This window comes from Phragmites australis, chromosome 4 (genome assembly GCF_958298935.1).
Source record: "Phragmites australis chromosome 4, lpPhrAust1.1, whole genome shotgun sequence".
Lineage (NCBI taxonomy): Eukaryota > Viridiplantae > Streptophyta > Magnoliopsida > Poales > Poaceae > Phragmites > Phragmites australis.
Genome location: NC_084924.1, coordinates 19,052,850 through 19,073,097, shown reverse-complemented (window position 1 = coordinate 19,073,097; position 20,248 = coordinate 19,052,850). Strand labels below are relative to the sequence as shown.

General features: G+C 42.4%; 1 protein-coding gene across 1 annotated transcript; it reads right to left on the bottom strand.

The window, feature by feature from the left end:
- Nucleotides 1–16,959: 16,959 nt before the first annotated feature.
- LOC133914655 (uncharacterized) lies at nt 16,960–17,529 on the bottom strand. Its single transcript, XM_062357712.1, has 2 exons — nt 17,407–17,529; nt 16,960–17,295 (listed from the first exon to the last, which is right to left on the bottom strand). Exons 1-2 carry the CDS (start codon nt 17,527–17,529, stop codon nt 16,960–16,962), a joined length of 459 nt encoding a protein of 152 aa, XP_062213696.1.
- Nucleotides 17,530–20,248: the final 2,719 nt, after the last annotated feature.

Sequence of the window (20,248 nt, the reverse complement as noted above, 5' to 3'; positions counted from 1 at the left end):
GGGCTTAGATACAAAAAGTTAGAGGGCTTGAACACAAATAAAAAGATACCCAGGGCTTTAAGCGTAAAATAAGGGTTGAGTAGGCTTGGTTGGCTGAGGTGGCAGGTGGCATGGCACCACATGGCGGCCACGTAGGCACTGATTAGGATTCCACGTGCTGACTCAGATTAAGAATGGGCTAACTCAGCAGAATGAAGGGGTATGCAACAATCTAATCCTAACCGCACATCACAGGATGGACGGCTCCCAAAGCATCACTGGTTTCTAGTCACTGTCGGCGGCTTGGGACAGCAGCACCGCTGCGGATATCGCCAGAGGATCGCCGAAGATGCTCGATCTAGCACGTTCGACCACGGATTTGGATGGGATCTACCACAAAAGAAAGAGGAGCGCATGAGGGTCCTCACCGAGGGGTCTTCAACTGATGGGAAGAGCTCGGGGACGGTAGGCAATGGAGAATAGCAGCGGTGGTCGACGGCACCCCGTGAAGATGGTGCTCTGGGGGTCGTGCGACGTCGAGGAGCGTTAGGGTGGACACGTCGGGGGCTCACGATTCCAGAGACGTCGTTGGTGTGGGCGAGGCCAGCTCGGATGTGGAGATCCCGTGCGGTGGAGCTTCTCACCATAGCTCGGGAAGAAGACGGGTGGTGACGGCGCAAGAGTGGGTGGGGAGATCGCAGAAACTTGAGGTAGAGCTCGAGGAAGAAGACGGGCTGGGGTTGAGGGGAGCGGCTGGGCACGGAGGAGAAACAGCCGGTGGGTCTTATGGCCACAATGGCGTCGGTTTCCTCAATAATTCGAGCAATAGGGAGGGGGATTGAAGAGAGGAGGGGGGTTAGTGGGGATTTAATGCTCATTATTTGGCCGTTTTGGGCGCTGAAGGGCGTCGGATTTGCAGCGGCGGCAGGGGGAGCGAGACCGGCCGGAGGTGGGAGAAGCGGAGCCGGGGCTCGGCGCGACTAAGTTGGCTCAGCTCGGCGGGCCCACGGGACAAAGACAGTGGAGGGAGGGGGAGGAGGCTCGAGAGAGAAAAGAAGGGAGAGGAAAAGAGGAGAAAGGAGATGGGCTCGGCCCATTCAGGAAGAAGAAGGGGAAAGGTGGCCAGGGAGGGGAAAGGGAAAGAAAAGAGGTGGGTTTGGGCCGTGCTTGAGAAAGGAAATGGCCCGAAAAGGTTTTAAGAAATTAGATAATAAGGATAAAAGGAATATCATGATTATTAATGAAATGAAAAAGACAATGCTTGGTAGGGGATTTTTGGAATGAAAGAAAAAGAGAAATAAATTAGGGATAAAGACACTTTTGGGAAAATTTTGGAAAGAAGAAAAGGAATTTTTTGAGGGACTTCAATGAAGAGAAAAGAATAGACTTACCAACAAATTTGGGACAGAGGGAAAAGGATTAATCCAACCAAAAAATTCCATAACCTATTCTAATATTTTATATATTTTTTTTTTCATCACACAAAACAAATCCTTTTAAAACTCTAAAAATTTTGAAAAAGCTTTGAAATTTTAGGGAAAAAGTTATTTTCTTGTTTTAAAATGCTCACAACCCGAAATTGAAATTTTGGGGTGTGACAATCAGTGTATCACACACAATGCCATTATTCCAACATTTAACTTAAATAAATATAAAGGACATCAACGGTAACCAAAGCACACTAGCAAAACATAGCGAAGCTCCCATCTTCCATAGGCAATCAACCAAGGGTCCACCAGCCTAGAAGTCCTCATCTTTGTCCGTGAAGTAGTTTGGTTCTCCTTCATTGTCTGAGTAGCGATTTGTTATACATGTCGTACTCCACAAGTGTGGAAAATAAATGATATGCAAGCTTGAATAAAGGAGCAGACTATTACATTTGCATAAATACTAACTATGCTAACGCAAGATTTATAAAAGCATCCTATTTAATTAGGCGATTCATCATTAAACTTCCACTTTTAGCAACATCACACATGTTTGCCACCCACCTAAAATCCACATCAGGATCCTAAACCAACCAACCAACTTGATACCCATCGCATGTAACCAAGAAACATCCACTATTACCCATCACAGGTAACAACCCATCAAATGCTACCCACCACAGGTAATAACCCACCAACCAAACTAACTGAAACAACCCAAACCAAACCAATTAATCATGTGAAGGGACCACGCCGCTCTTAACCATGAGCATGACTGATATATCAATTTTACACTCTGCAGAGGCTATCCAACTTTACCCACATGTCGTGATTTTCGTGTTGTCACGTTTGAAAGACACTTAACACACTTCCATGGTGTGCCACCCAGAGATCACTACAAGGCCGTTACAAAGTATCCTCCCAACAAAAATAAGCCCGCTTAGGTTCCACCGCTGTCAAAGTGGAGTCACACCATGCAGAAGCCCCCTCTTGTGCCTTGTACCTCTAGAAAGAAACACTCTTCCCTTCCACTACACCACCATTGGCTCATTCTATATTGAAGATCTGCTAATTAATTAGCTAGGCCGAACCCATATAAGTCTCGTGGTTGTACTGTTAATTGGGATTACCCGTTCCACAAACCGGTCCTTAAGATACCAAGCAGACACTACCACCTACCATAGTGCTTCACGCACCTATGCATCACGCACCATCATTATCTAACCTTCTGCTCAGTAATTTTGGGAACGGGCAGGCTACAGCTAGCACAAAATTTTTCTCTAACATGTTCAAACAGGAAACCATGCGAGTAGAGGATCATGGATCATTACTAGAACAAGCATAGTGGAGCGGAAGAGAAGTTGGAGTAGATCGATCCAACTTCGTGCGCATCCTCAACTAGCTCTAACAGCGTTGTGTGTTCCTCGACCAGCTTCGAGTAGCATTGCGTGTTCCTCGACCAGCTCCAAGCAGTGAAGCATGCTCCTCAACCAGCTCCGAGCAGCAAAGGGGAAGTAACTAATCACTTTAACTAGCTTTATGACCGTGTAGAAGAAGTAGTTGATTACATCAACCACTTCGTCAACCAGGTGCTCGCGCTCCTCAACCACCCTTAAGCGGGTGCGTCACACCCCTCAACCACAGGGCAAGACCAGCATCGTGATCTTCGCACTGGGGAGATCAGCGCTGCAATAGTAGCAGTGTCTCTATGGTATTCACACGTACAGAGATGGAACATCATACGTCAGTGTGCTAACATCGTGCGCCCAACTAGGGTTTCACAGGGAGCTTGTGAAAGAGGTGGTGGCCAGGGTTTTTGGTGTTAGAACTTGTGCGCCCACGGTTCTTGCCTCCTTTTATATGGAGCACGTTAATGGGCCTTTAATCATATTGAAGCCCATTATGACTCTATACCCTAATGGACCTTTTATCACATTAAATCCCATTCGTTGATCTAATATGCATATGTGACTGCCTCTAGGGCAAATCACCAACAATCTCCCACTTGCACTAGAGTCGATTCATGCAAGTTTTAAATCCCATCCCCTTAAGTGTGTGACCGGTTAGGTTCATATGTAAACGGCAGCAAATCGGAAATCCCTTTCCGAATTGCAAGTCAATAGCGGTGCCTAGCAGGACATAATGACTCCTGAATACACACAAAAACATATCGGTTGAACCTTGATATACTAATGCACTAATCCCTTTACCACACGATACTAGCCAAGCTCAAGGCGAGATTCGTGCCACCCTTGTGATAGCTTGACTATTCACTCGATCAAATAGTGAATTTATCATGATTAACCCTTGTGGCATCCCATGACATGTTTCGTAACATATCCGAAAGCAAGCTTTATAACTACCTAGTTACGGAGTAGCGTTTGGAAGCCCCTAAGTGTGTTACTATGCATTCTGGAATCAATGACGATCTCAGGTCAAAGGATTCTGTATGTACACCAGTGGAGATAACAACTGATGGCACATCATAAATAACAATCGCATCAGGATCTTAATGTGGGTCTATCAACACCATGTTCTCTAACATATGTCCACACTTCTAATTTGATATCTCCATATCTATGATCCGTGAAACATGATCATCATACTAATCTATAAATCATTATTGTCCCACATAATGATATGAGATTAGGAATCATTTAGAATAACATCATAATAAAACAAAGAGTTTCACAAACAAGTCACATACTTGCTGATCAATGTAAATGATAATTATTCAAGGAACTAGATAAACAATTATCCAAAAGCACATTAACATATACATAACATATTCTCTCACATGCAGTAGACACAAACATGCAAGTATCTAATACCCATAGTGCCTAAGTGCGCCTCATGCTTGGACTATGAGAGAGGCTTCATCTACGGATCAGTAATATTTGAATCCATGTGCACCTTGCATATCTATACATCACCTCTATCAATGATCTCTCAAATTAGGTGATAGCATCGCAGTATGTGCTTTGACTTCTTATGTGACCTTGGTTCTTTGGCTTGTGCGATGGCTCCATTATTATCACAATAGAGATCCATTGAGCTAGAGGCACTAGGCACCACACCTAACTCAGAAACAAACTTTCTGATCCAAACAACCTCCTTTGCAGCTTCCGAAGTTGCATTATACTCAACCTCCATTGTGGAATTAGCCATTATTTCTTGCTTGGAACTCTTCCAATTCACTGCTCCTCCATTGAGGCAAAACACAAAACCATATTGCAATCTCAAATTGTCCTCGTCAGTTTGGAAGCTAGCATCGGTGTAACCATTTACAATGATCTCCTCCTCACCTCCATAGACTAGAAACATATCCATAGTTCTTCTTAATTACTTGAGAATACTCTTTATAGTTACTCAGTTACCTTCACCCGGGTTTGATTGGTATCTACTTGTAACACTTAGAGCATACAAAATATCTAGGTGTGTACAAAGCATGGCATACGTGATGGACCAAATAGCGGAAGCATATGGGATCACACCCATCCTCTCGAGCTCATCAGTGGTCAAATGACATTAACTCTTGCTGAGAGTGATGCCATGTGACATTAGCAAGAAACCTTTCTTGGAATCCTACATATTGAACCTTTTTAATACCTTGTTTATATACGTACCCTGGCTTAATCCGATCAGCCTTCTTGACCTATCTCTATAGGTCTTTATGCCTAATATGTATGTGGCCTCTCATAGATCTTTCATTGAGAAACTCTTTCACAACGAAGATTTGATAGCATCAAGTATTGGAATATCATTCCCGATCAACAATATGCCATCTACATATAAGACCAGAAACACAAGTGTGCTCCCACTAGCCTTTTTGTAAACACAAGGCTCTTCTTCATTCTTGATGAAACCAAACCCTTTGGGCACTTCAACAAAATGAAGATTCCAACTCAGAGAAGCTTGCTTCAGCCCATAAATGGACTTTTGTAGCTTGCATATCTTCCTAGCATTTATTGGGTCGACAAAACCTTTAGGTTGTGTCATGTACACATCCTCATTTAGGTTTCCATTAAGGAAAGCTGTTTTGACATCCATTTGCCATATCTCATAGTCATAATATGCGGCAATTGCTAGGATGATCTGGATAGACTTTAGCATTGCGATGGGTGAAAATGTTTTGACATAATCAACACCTTTAATTTGCCTGAAACCTTTTGTCACCAATTGTGCTTTATAGATATGAAAATTTCCATCAACGTCTATCTTCTTCTTCAAACCCATTTGCACTCAACTATTTTAACACCATCAGGTGGATCAACCAATTTCCAAACTTGATTATCGTCCATAGATTCTATCTCGGATCTCATTGCTCCAAGCCATCTCTCAGAGTCTGGTCCGACCACTGTGTCCGAGTAGGTCTTAGGTTCATCATTGTCCAACAATAATATGTCACGATGCTCCGTGGTTAAGAACATAAACCTCTTGGGTGTGCGACTGACCCTTTCCAACCGACGTGGGACTGATGTCTCTACAACATGGTCTGCAACATCCTGTTTTGGTTCAGTTCAAGCTGAAACATTTTTTGATGGTTCCTGAATCTCTTTGAGTTGCATCGTGCTTCCAATAACATTCCTTGAGTGAAACTCTTTCTCCAAAAAAACAGCATTCCGGACGACAAACACTTTGCCTTCTGCCCAATTATAGAAATAATATCTTTTGGTTTCCCTAGGATACTCCACAAAGAAGCACTCATCAGGTTTGAGAGTGAGCTTATCGGATGTCAAACGTTTTACATAGGCCTCATAATCCCAGATCTCATATGGTGTCTTCTCTATAGCTTTAGATGGAACCCTGTTTAAAGTAAACACAACAGTCTCTAGAGCGTATTCCCAGAAGGATAATGGAAGATCAGTTGGTTCATCATGGACCCAATCCATTGAGGCGTACCCGACAGAGTCAACTGTGGAACAATTCCATATTGTTTTAGATTATCACCAAACTCAAGGCTCAAATATTCACCTCCACAATCAGATCACAAAAATTTAATTGTCTCGCCAAGTTAATTTTGTACTTCATTATGAAACTCCTTGAACTTTTCGAAGGACTCATACTTATGCCTTTTTAGGTAGATGTAATCATATCACTAAAGTCATCGATAAAAGTAAAGATGTACTGAAAATCATTTCTAGCGATAGAGCTCATTGGTTCACATACATCTGTATGTACAAGGGCCAACAACTCACTTGACCTCTCTCCTTGACGGGTGAAAGGCGTCTTAGTCATCTTGCCAAGTAAACAAGATTCACATATATCAAATGATTCAAAATCAAATGAATCAAGAAGACCATCTTTTTGGAGCCTCTGCATGCGCTTCTAATTTATATGACCTAAGTGACAATGCCAAATAAAAGTGGGATTCAAATCACTAAGCCGAGGCTTCTTGGTATTAATGTTATAGGCAGGGACACCCTCAAGATCTAGAATATATAATTATTCACCAAAGAATAATTACCATAGAGCATACCATTCAAATAAATTGAACAACACTTGTTCTTTATTATGAATTCATATCCATCTTCTTCCAAACATGAAGAAGACATAATGTTTTTTGCCCAAGGCAGGAATGTAATAACAATTATTTAATTCTAAGACTAATCTTGAGGGTAGCGATAAGGAATAAACACCGACGGCCAGCGCAACAACGTTTGCACCATTGCCGACACAAGCATCCATCTCGCCTCTCCCACACTTCCTATTCCTTTTCAGTCCCTATAACAATTTACAAGTATGAATCATTGATCCGAATCAAATACCCATGAATCATTAGGACGAGTAGAAAGATTAATTTCAATAGAATTTATACCTTAAGTGGAAGTCTTACTTCCCTTCTTCTTCTTGAGTTCGTCCAAATATAGCTTGCAGTTCCTCCACCAATGGCCAGTCTTATAGCATTGATGGCAAGCATCAAAAGCAGCAGGGCTAGCTTTGGACTTTCCAACAGGTTAAGGCTTTGATCTCAAGATCTCATCTGAAGCTTTAGCCTTGGCCTTGCGCTTTCTGTTCTTGCTATCCTTCTGAACCATCATCACATGACTAGAGCATTTCTTAATGCTTTCCTCAACAGTCTTAAGCATCCCATGCAATTCAGTCATGTTCTTCTCCATGCTATTCATATGAAAATTCAAAATAAATACCATGAAGCTTGCAGGGAGCGACTAGAGAATCACATCCATAGCCAACTTAGGGCTAAGGGAAAAACCAAGTTTTTCCGGGCTCTCAATATAACCAATCATCTTGATCACATGAGGACTGACTGGAGTACCTTCTGCCAACTTGCACGTAAACAAGGACTTGGAGGTGTTAAATATATCGGCCCTAGATTGGTTCCCAAACATGCCTCGGAGTCCCACAATCATATCGTGAGCATCCGCGTTCTCATATTGCTTCTGAAGCTCAGAGGACATAGTGACAAGCATGAGATAGCTAACATTGAGTGAATTGTTGGTGTGCTTCTCGTAAGCCCTCCGATCAGCTGTAGATGCATTATTAGCTGGTTCATTAGGATAGGGAACCCCTAGAATATACTCCATTTTCTTATGTTTGAGAACAATTCTCAGATTTCTATACCAATCGCTAGTTTGTTCAAGATAGCTTTTATTTTTCATGAATCAAACACAAATTAAAACTGGAATTGATGTTAACATTAGGTGTCATGATCTACAATAGAAATAAATATGCAAAGTTTAGCACCATATTTATGTAAACCTTTCATTAAAAAATTTAACAAAAGATATTCCCACTATATATTTTGAAATTGTTTCCCTCTAACGACATATAGTGGGACAAGATCCATATTCAACTAAGTTCTAGTGAGCTTTGGCATCACGGCTAGAAATCTAGTGACATAGGTAAGCAACACCTTGCTAATCACATCCCTATGCGACTCTTGTTTGTTGGGTGGCATCGAATGCCCTGGCGCCCAACTCTATGCTCCAAAGCCCAAAATCATTTTGATAGCTCTATTAAGTAAATCAATACTATTTGTGTGGATGTCTGACATCCACCCTAACTGGTTAGGATAAATGATGGCACCCTGCTTTAGCAGACATACCAAACAATGATCAAAACCTACATAGGTGCAGCTTGGAAGAGCATCAAATACTCTTAATTTTTTTTGAGAGAACCTACTCTATCATGAAAATCATATCCATCGCATATAAAACATGAAAGAATAGTATGGTAGGAACATAAAAACATCACATATTATCATATTGACTATGATATAGTATGGCCCCTTCACATGGTGATCTCCATCGCCGCGGTTCCAGTCCTCCGGGTCATCATGCTTAAAGTCTCCATGATCATGTACTAGTATATTAAATTTAATAGCACTAGACAAATTATATGAGAAAATGAAGCATGACAAGTTAAAATGAAGCATGACAAGTCAAAATGTAGCCCGTTATAAAGTAACAGGATAGCCCTTGGCTGCAATTAACCATGACACGTAGGTCATAAAAATTACACACATGCATCACATACAAAATAAGGCCATACCAGTCATAACATTCTATGCAAAAACAAGTTAAGCATAGAAACAAATTCTAATGTTGTGACGTGAACATGCTATTATAACAATCTATGTGTGTACGCTATGCAACGGCGGTCCTGCTGGCTGGTCTTTAACATACCGAGCAGACACTACCACTAACCATAGTGCTTCACGCACATGTGCTTCATGCACCATCATCATCTAACTTTCTGCTCCACATCCCTATGTTCTATGTTGCTACAAAAATTACCAGTATTCCTCTCTGATAGTTGCATATACCATTAGTCATGTTTAACCAATAGCTCAACAATACCCTTGTGCAAGGATAAGCATAAGCTACTCAACATAACCACTACTGACAACTAGGGTGACAAGGGATATATGGAGCAAAGTATTATAAGTAAATGGGATTCAAAAATTAACAGCATGCATGTTTGAATTAAATAAAAATATTTAAAAAAACTAGGATCAAAATGTTCAAGGACACTTGCCACTTTCAACTTGCTATTCAGACTCTTGAAAGACTTGGTCCTGGAGATTATTGAACTTCACCTCGTCTACTCTCAATACTGTAAAAGCAATGTTTCCAACTTTTGCAATTTCTTAGAATTTTCTAGAATTTAATTTGGGTTTGATAAAATAGAATATGATAAAACTTATTTTCTAAAATAATTCCAATTTGACATAGGTTATATTCTTAAATTGCATTCATGTTGGAAATAGGCATGTAGGGTTTATTTAGTTTTTGTTGGCTTCCATTTGGAATTGTTTTGCTTTAGAATAGCAATAGAAAAGGAAAATAGTAGTACAATAGAAAAGGATTATAAATATAAAAGGAAAAACCTAAAATATAATCCTAACCCGACCCAACTCCCTCTCCCTCCCTCCCCTCTATCTCCGGCCCAACCCACCGAATGGCCCAATTTGCCCTGCCCTCCCTCCCCTCATACATTTCCCTTCCCACCTGGGCCATGCCCGAGCTGGCACACTCCCTAGCCCAGCTCGCCTCTGTGCCAGCTCACTCAGCCGCCTACCGAATGTGCCCAAACTATTTCTGCCTTCTCTCCTGTGCCCATGCCCATTGTCTCTGAGTCAGATGCCGCCTCCATCGCTGTGTCCGAGATGAACTCCCGTCGCCGCCATAGATTCCTAGCTTGCCCCAAAGCCCCTTGACTTGCCTATATAGGTCCCTGCACCCTTCATGTTCTCATGTCGTCCCAAAATTGGCAAAACCTGAGCCAACTCATCGAGTTCTGAGCTCCGCTGCGGCCATAGCCACTGCACTTGGTCTAGCACGCTATCGAGCCACTCCAGTGCCGCTTTTCCTCGCACGAGCCACCCTCGAGCTCTTTTGTCGACTGCCGAAGCTCATTCCACCATCGCCTTGGTTCCTAACCATCAGAGACCCTTCCTCGCCGAGCTCCCAAGCTCCTCGATGACTTGTTTATCACCGACCTACTTCTCGAGCCTCACCGATTGTGGTAAGCCTTCAATTGAATTCCCTGTGTCCTTTTTTCCGTGATCCACTGCTCGCCATCGTGGCTTGTGGCACAAAACATAAATCCTTAGCATGTCCTTACTATCCAGGCTACGTCCTACGATCAACATAGCTCTGATACCACTTCTGTAACACCCAGTTTTAAAGGAACAAAATCGGGCACAAAACAAGTATGCCAGGATTAAGCTTCATACATGCATTTACATCATCAGTGTATCATCACAGTGCTATTATTACAATTATGTAATTAACTTAATACAAATGGACCCGAGGGTCTAAAAGAAAACATAGCGAAACTAAAGATCTTCAGCGCCAGCGGGGCTTCCATCTTCTACAGGCATCAACCGGGGGCACTCCAGCCTAGAACAGCAACTCCGGGTCGAAGTCGTCTTCATCAAAGGTTGCAGCTTCATTGACGGCTTCGGAACAGTGGTAGAATGAAAGAGAAGGGACAACAGGTGTAAGTACAAAAATGTACTCTGCAAGTAAAGGGAAAACATGCTAATGGGCTTAAGTCAAGTAGGCATCCTATTTTCTAGTGTGAAGACACCACTGTAACAAAAAGATTGACTTATCAGATTTCATCCGACTACCAAGACTCACTAGGTAATTCTATTATCCGGCTACCCAACCAACCATGCTCATCCTGATCCCACCTAATCCTGAAGAAGTCCAAGTCCGCTCTTATCTGTGAGCATGGCTAATCGACCAGATTGATACTCTACAGAGTTTGCATCGCTTTCCCCATGAGTCGTGTTTCCCATGCAGCTTCACACTTCCAAACCGTATCCATATAGGCCTCATAGTTGTGCAGATTCACTTGGTTATATTTTCAAGAACCAGTCCTTAGGACCTCACAAAGGAACAAACTCAAGCCTGCTGTATAGCACCACCTCAAACCAACCATCCTGGTAGGATCCCTATACCATGCTTCTACAAAAGATTACCACTCCCAATTTATGTTGTATAGGCATTAGTCAAGATTAACATTTTCCCCAACTATGACTACACTAGGATATACTACCCATTTTAACCCATGGTTAAACAACGACGATAAGGAATGATCATACAAAGCTAGTAAACCCTAACATAGGATTCCAATTTAGACAATCATGCATAGAAAGAATAAGATAGATACACGTGATTCCTAGAATAGGGGCAAAATGTTCAAGCACACTTGCCTTCAGTGGAGGGTTGCTCAAAGTCCTCGAAAGCTTGATCTTAAAGATTCCTGAACTGCACACCTCCTAAACGACATACCGGAGAAAGCATACAATAGAAACTATTAAGAACAGTACACCAAATAGTACTAAAACTAGGTAAAAAAAAACCCTATAAAAAGATTCTACATGATGCTACGAGAATTTAAGCATGAAAATCGACCAAATCAGAGCTACGAGCAAAAAGTATTGAGCTTTTGAAGTTTCAGGGGCTAATCTACAAATTTTACTTGATTTTCGAGAATAAACCAAATTGATTTTAAACTAAAAATTCTATTTATGATGTCATAAATCAAATATTGAATTATTTTGAATTGGAAAACCTATGGAAATGGTCCATGGACCCATGGACCATGACCTGGTTGCCGGTCCAAGGGTCTATAGTGGGCCGATTATGAAGACCGAAGGGGTACGCAATTTGGACCAATGGATGAAGATCAAATGGCCGGGGCGAAGGGGCTCAGACCGAGTAGCACAGACAAGGGCAGCGGTCGACCGACGGTGGCATTGTGGCGGGAACTTCACCGGAGTTTCACAAAAGTGCGCCACCGGCCATGGATTGTGATGGGACAAGGTGGAAAAGAGAGAGGGTGACACAGGGGTCATTACCATGGGCTTCACATCATCGAAGAAGGGTGGAGGGAGGTCGGCGATTGAGAGGGGTAGTCAAAGGAGCTCGATCATGGCAAGGACAGTGCTCCGGCGATGGAGGAAGGCCGAGGAGCGGTGAGAAGGCTTCTCTGCTGACCCTGCAGTGCCGTAGAGAGGAGAAAAAGGGGTTAGTGTAGCTTGGCAATGAAGAATTACGACGGCGGTAGAGCTCTCACCGGAAACGAAGAAGACGACGGTACCAAGGACAAAACCGAGCGAGAAATGAGGGCAAAACGGGTGGAATGTGTGCAGAACATCGCAAGGAAGTCGATGGGCGACTTATATGCGTGAGAGATGGAGAAAAATAGCCGGATTCAAAGACAAATGGCCGACAGCCTTGATGGAGATGAATGCGGCAGTTTCCACATTTGAGAGGGGTTATGGAGGGGGAAATGCCTAGGTATAAGTGATTAAGGGGCGTGGATCATAGCTACTGACTTTAATTGGAGCGAAATGACTTGGGGAGGCGGGATTTGAATTGGCGGCGGCAGAAATTGGGGGTGGTCTCCACAGGTGGGAGGTGGAAGAAGATGAATCGGGCGGTAGCTCAGCTCAGGTGGTGAGGTGGCTCGGCTCCTGCCGGGCCCACTTGGCGGGGAAACAAAGGAGGGAGGGGCTAGCTAGGTAGCGACGCAGGCCGGCTCGGCCTAGCTTCCGGTGCGGGGTGAGGGGGAAAGGCCGGCCCAAGCGGGAAAAAGGGAGAGGGGAAAGGGAGGAAATGGGCCAAGGAAAAAGAATTCAGCCCAGGAACCTTTAACAATTTTTGAAATTCCCTTTCTTTTTAGATTTTGAGAAAAATTTCAAAAGATGTTTTAAATGAGCGACTTCTAGCGATCTTTTTGCAAATCTTTTTCACGCATAAAAGCCTATTGCAACTATGACAACATGATCAAACATATATAACCTATGTCAAATTTAAATTTAGAAATTAATTTCTTCTATTGAAAGAATTGCAACCTCTATTTAAAATTCTAGAAAAAATTTAAACTATTGCAAAATTGAAATTTAGGGTGTTACAAACCTAACCCCCTTACGTTGAATCTTGCCCTCGAGATTTGGTAGGATCGAAAAAGAGATGGGGAAACTCGTCCTTCAGATCATCTTCTCTTTCTCAAGTTGCTTCCTCTTCTGAGTGATGTTTCCACTACACCTTGCACATATGGACTCGCCTATTTCTGGTAACCCATTCTGACATGTCAAGAATCTTGACTGGATATTCTGAGTAGGAGAGATATTCTCGCACATCCAGTTCTTCTACTGGTCGATCCTCTTCGAGAACTCTTAAACACTTTTTCATCTGTGACACATGAAAAACATCGTGTACTTCTGAGAGTTGAGGTGGTAACTCAAGCTGGTAAGCTACTTCTCCTCGTCTTCCCAATATCTTCTACAGACCAATAAACCGAGGTGAAAGCTTGCCTTTGACCTTAATCTGCGTAGAGCACTAATCGGTGATATGTTAAGATAAACGAAGTCTCCTACTTCGAAAGTCAGTTCTTAGCGTCGATTATCTGCATAGCTCTTTTGTCTTGATTGAGCAGCCTTAAGATTATCTCTGATTTCTTGCACTTATCTTTCTACTTCTCTCAGAACTTCAGGACACCCAAAAACTTGGCTTTCCCTGGTCTGGTTCCAGAACAACAGGGTTCTACACTTCCTTCCATATAAGGTTTCAAAAGGAGACATCTTGAGGCTAGCTTGATAACTATTATTGTGCAAGAACTCCACATACGGTAGATTCTTGTCCCAACTGTTACCATTCTTTAGTGCACACGCTCTCAACATGTCATCAAGGATTCGATTCACTCATTCTGTCTGTCCGTCAGTTTACGGGTGATATGTTGAGCTGAAATTCAACGTTTTATCCATAGATTCATGTAGACGTTGCCAGAACCGTGAGGTAACTGACTACCCCGATCAAATACTTATCTTGGGTACTCCATGCAGACACACAATCCTAAAATATATAACTCAACTAGTTTCGGACCTCGATAGGTTTCTTTGACTGGAATGAAGAGAGCTACTTTTGTCATATGGAATCACGTCCTGACTGAGTTCGAGGTAGACCCACTATGAAGTCCATGCTAATTTCTTCCAACTTCCAATCAGGTACTTTCAATGGTTGTAGTAGACCTGCTGGTCTTTGATGCTCGGCTTTGACTCATTGACAGATTTCACACATAGCCACGTAATCTGCTACTGCACGTTTCATTCTTTAAGATCCTGGTACATCTTGGTACTCCCTGGGTGAATGGAATATGCCGAATCATGAGCTTCTTTTAAAATTGTATCCCGAGTAGCCTTTATGTTAAGAACACATATCATGTGCTTATACCACATTGTACCTTGCTTATCATCAGTGAAATCTGGGGCTTTGCCAACTTTGATCAGCTGCTTGATTTTCAAAACCTTTTCATCCTCAAGTTGACCCTTCCTCATATCCTGTTCAAGCGTTGAGTCTATTTCCATTGCAACTTTCTCGTTGTTACACACCATTCCCAGATTCAACTTCTCGAACTCCTTGCATAGCTTGGTACTCATCTCTTGAAGAGTTATAGTGTTGACCTGAGATTTCCTGCTCAAGGCATCAGCCACTACATTTGCCTTTTCTGGGTGATACTTCACTCCCAAGTTGTAATCCTCGATGAGCTCTAACCATCTGCGTTGTCTGAGGTTAAGATCCAGTTGAGTGAAGATATACTTCAAGCTCTTATGATCTGAATAGATCTCACATCTTTGACCTATCAGATAATGCCTCCAGATCTTGAGTGCATGAACTACCGCGGCTAGCTCCAAGTCATGTGTTAGGTAGTTCTCATCATGCTTTCTTAACTGCCTGAATGCATATGCTACAACATGACCTTTTTGCATAAGCACACCACCCAAGCATTTACGAGATGCATCACAATACACAGAGAACGGCTTCTGAGTGTCAGGCATGATCAATACTAGAGCTGAGGTCAATCTTTTATTCAATTCATTGAAACTAGCTTCTCGAGCGGCGGTCCACTTGAACTCTGCTCCTTTTTCTAGCAGTTCCATCATTGGCTTCGCTATGTTGGAGAAACCATATATAAACCAACGATAGTATCCTACTGGACCCAAGAAACTACGGATCTCTGAAACATTCCGTGGTAGTTTCCTATTCAGAACATCCCTTACTTTGGATGGGTCCACAGATACACCTCCTGCTGAAATAATGTGACCAAGGAATGGAACTTCCTTCAACCAGAACTCATATTTTATCAACTTAGCATACAACTGGTTTTCTCTAAGTTTCTACAATACCATTCTTAGATGTTCCTCGTGCTCTTCTTCGTTCTTGGAGTAAACCAGAATGTCATCAATAAATATCATGACAAACTTATCCAAATACTCCATGAAGACCTTGTTCATCATACATGAAGTAAGCTGCAGCATTGGTCAACCCTGTGTACTCGTATAGACCATACTGAGAAACAAATGTTGTCTTTGGAATATACGAAGCACTAATCTTTAGCTGATCATACCCAGACCAAAGATTGATCTTGGAGAACACACATGCTCCTTCCAACTAGTCAAACAGATCTTTCAATGTGGGGTAGAGGATACTAGTTCTTGATTGTTACTTCATTCAGGGCTCAATAATCTATACACATCCTTCGAGTTCCATCCTTCTTTGGTACAAAGATAACTGGGGCTCCCCAGGGTGAAGAACTAGGGTGGATAAACCCTTTGCTTAGTAGCTCTTGGATTTGCTCATTGAGCTTAGTCAACTGATTGGCATCCATTCTATATGGCCTCTAATATAGGATCCGGTCCAGGTACTAACTCAATGACAAACTCAATTTCGTGATTACGTGGCATACCTGGCAAATCCTCCAGGAAGATGTCTGAAAATTCACTGACTACTCGGCTACCTTCCACTACATTGGCCTTGTTGAGACTAGCTTTGATAGCTGACTCTGTCGTGGCTTGGAATTCCACCTTGGTTCTATCCGTGTGTGTCAATTACTTTATGGCACATCCAATGATTCCATTGTACTTAGTCAACTAGTCCATTCCCAATATGATATCTATTCTCTTGGAATCCAAAATGATGAGGTTGGCAAGAAAGTCTACCCCCTTATGCATATACTTATTTCTGGGCATACATGCCTCGATTCCATTTCTCCTCCAGGAGAACTGGCGCCCGATTTTTCATTAATCCTCTAGGAAATTTATATGTATTCAAAAACTAAGATGATGTGAAAGAATGTGAAGCTCCAAAATTGAACAAAACAATAACAGAGTGAGAGTTTACAGAAAACATACCCAGCACTACGTCGGGAGCATCCTGGTCTTCTTCCACTGCAACGTGATTGACTCGACCATGCATCACATTTTGCCGAGGCAGCTGCTACTGATTGTTGTTTCCCTAGGCCTATGCTTGGCCCTGCTGATTCTTGGACACTTGTTGGCAAGGTGTCCGAAGTTGCCACAGCTGAAACATGGGCTGATATTGTCCGATCCTTGACTGGTGCGATTCTGCTGCTAGGGCTAGTTATTGTGGGTCACTGTTGCTGAAAGTTGGGGCAAGACTGCTGCTGCGCTGGCTGCACTGGCAGCTTGTACGAACCTACAACCTGATTAGCTAGTGTTGAGACCCTCCAGGAAACAATCTTGTTTCTTTTCATCATTATCCACATCATTGGGGGCCTAACGGGAGAACTGGGTAAACTTGGTGAGGTATTCCCTTACTGACATGGGTCTTTTCTTCAGATTGAGGAACTCCTTCCTCTTCAGCTTCACTTCACCTACGGGGACATTGTGTGTACGAAAGCTATCCCGAAACTCTGCCCAAGTGATCTCCAGGGGATCCTCGTGGGCGGCAGTGTCAGCTATACACCATTCTTGAGCTGGACCAATCAGTTGATGAGATGCGAAAAGAACTTTCTCCCTTCCAATGCACCGAGCTATCTGCAGCTTGCTCTCTATTGTCTTCAGCCAGTCATCAGCCTCCATGGGCTCAACTGCTTGAGAGAGGGTGGGTGGCTGAGTGCTCAAGAAAGTTCTGAGGTTGGACTACGACTGTTGTGGCGGTGCTTGCTAGCCTTAGGGTTGCTTGTTGATAGGCTGGACTAAGTCTTGGAGAATGTTCATCACTTGATTAGCATCCATCAGAGGGGGCGGGGGTGGAAGATCGCGCTGGTTGGTGGCGTTGTTGTTGGCGTTGTCATTGACGTTGTCGTTGACGTTGTTGTTGTTGCCACGCCTGGTGTTCACCATCTATTGGTAGCCAAGGTTTGAGTGGGGAACATAAGTGAAAAGTAAGGGCGGATAAACAAGACAAGAACAGAAAAAACAGATAAGCATGAAACAAAGAAAGAAAGGGACTCCTAACTATTATTATATTATTAACTGATACAATGTAGAGGGGAAACCCTCACATTACACCAACTCATGCAAAGATCCAACTCAAAACAAGGTTCACACTACAGACGCAAGCACAAATGATACAAGACAACTAGAACACATGAGACTAAATGATTTATTCAACTAGGGACATCCTCCTAGCTTGACCCTACTCCTTGCCTGCTGCATCTGCCAAATGAAACTTCTTGCGCGGAGGGGAACGGGGCGATGCATCCATGGGTGCCACAGGAGCCTCCTCGGGAAACTGATTGGGGTCCTCCAGTAGAATCTGCAACTCACAGATGCTCTACTCCTGCTCTGCGTGATGTTGATGCATATCCTCCAGCTCGTCAAGGGCTCTATCAAGCTGAGTGTATAGAGCAGCGGAGAGGCGGACCTGCTCTCTCAGACGGAGATCTGGCTCATTGTTGACGGGGGCGAAGATGACCTCCAGGCTACGGGACGGGCGCTGTGGGAACTTCTCAAACTCAGTGTGGGGCAGGTCCTATCTACTCAACTTGCAGAGAACAGCTAGAGCCTAGCGGGTGGCATCCTCAATCCCAGCCACGAAAGTGGCTCTAAGGGTGATGGCGGTGTGGACACGACGAACTCAACGAAGACCGTCGTTGGCGGGCTTCTCAAACATAGTCACCTCCACTAACTAGGAGTAACAACAGGCTCCAAGTGGAACTCTGACTCCCTTGTAGAGTGGAGCGTCGTGGTAGACCAAACCCTGAAGCAGGTACCACAATGTACGGGTGAAATAACCGGCAAGCTGTCCGTCAGAGTAGAACTCAGCAGGGGGTTGGTGCACCCAGACAGCACCAGCTTGGATCTCCAGCTCAGGAACCAACACGAGCTTGCATGGGGTGATCTTCATGCGGGCCATCTAAAATTTTTAAAGAAGACAGAAAATTAATAACAGTTTATAAAGAGCAATAGACAGAGTAAGGAAAAACTGAAAGAAAAATAATTTTACCAAAGTAGTTTTCACAAACATAAATCTTTAGCACGTCCTTTGCGTTCATATGCATCTTTGCAATGCATCAATACTTCTGCATTGGAATTGTGGATTGAATGTGTCTTTATAGTGCAGTGGTACTTTTGCATTGGAATTGTGAATGAGGTATTGAATGCTGGTTTTTGAGTATGTTTACTATTTGTTGTTGGTATATGTGGTTGTGCATTGTTTAACACTATGGGGCCACTCTTTTCTGTCTTATGGGGATTTTAATATGGTTCAGGATGCCCTACGATCCATGATGTGCTAATCTTATGTCTAATATAATTGTGTCTTATGCCTTATAATTGTGATAATGTTTATACCCATGTTTTTCATCATAGAAGTAGTTTTGGGTAATTGCAACATGAAGTCTATAAATTACTCATGTCTATAGTTTTGGGTAATTGCAACATGAAGTCTATAAATTACTCATGTCTAGTCTTGAATCTTGAGACACTTTATCATGATACTTGAGTAGGTGTTGTTGTCTTTAACTTAAGGTTAATATGATTTTCATAATGGTAGTGGAACTAAGATATATTTAAGATGATGTTTGTTCAACTTGTAGTTTAATTTGCTTGTTAATCTCATCGTTTTTATTCCCCTCCCCAGGTTTGTCTTGAGCTGACGAACATCGGGATAGGTAGAAGCATATCCCTTACACTTTCACCTCTATTTTTCCCTGATTATGTTGTAATGTTAATTAGGGGTAAAACTTTCAGTGTCCTTGTGGACTTTTGTTGATTTTATATATGGATGTTTCATGGTGGTAGATCTTGATCTTGGAGTCATTTCTCTACCTAGTTTGAATGTTGGATTTATTGTTAGTGTGTTGTTTCTTTTTTATTCATTACATATCTATCTATTATCTGTTGACGCTTTCGCGTTACCTCTATTTCAAGTGAGATGCTACTAAAACTTTCTTGTTCGGTGTGCTTATATGGTAGTTTTGTAGCATTCCAGCCTTGTGGAGGTCCTCGAGGTGTTACAACTTTCTCTAGCTATCCTATCACTAATTGAAATCCCAGTAAATCTACCCTTTTGGACTATAAGCAATCTCCCCTTCTAAAAAAAAAATCTTGAAATACAACTTGTCTAATATGCCTATCCAGAATTGAAAAAAATTATATTGTTATTTCTGCTTACAACAACTAAATCTTGGAACGAATAAACTAAACATAACCAAAAATACTAAACCCTAAGTGCTAGCTAAAGATAACATTACAAATAAAACTTACTTCAAATTGTAACTCTAAATACCTCAAACAAGTAATTCTAACTATCAAATCCTAGGTCTCATTGTTACTTTACCTTGCTCTAAAAGCTTAACTCTAATTCTTACAAAATACTACATGAAAAAATAATAGTACAACGACCCCAAATTACAAGTTGTTAAGATTTGAACTTTGGTCTGATGGCTAACCTAGCAGGGTTCAAAAGCAAATAACAAGATTACACAAACTACCATCAATGTAGATCAAATCTGGTAGGGCTTCATCGTAGTTCTCTTCCTCTTCTATCAAGCCTCCTCTATTTTTTCAGATAAAAATGAGAATTTAGGCAGATTTTTGCCCTTTTGAAACGGCTAGG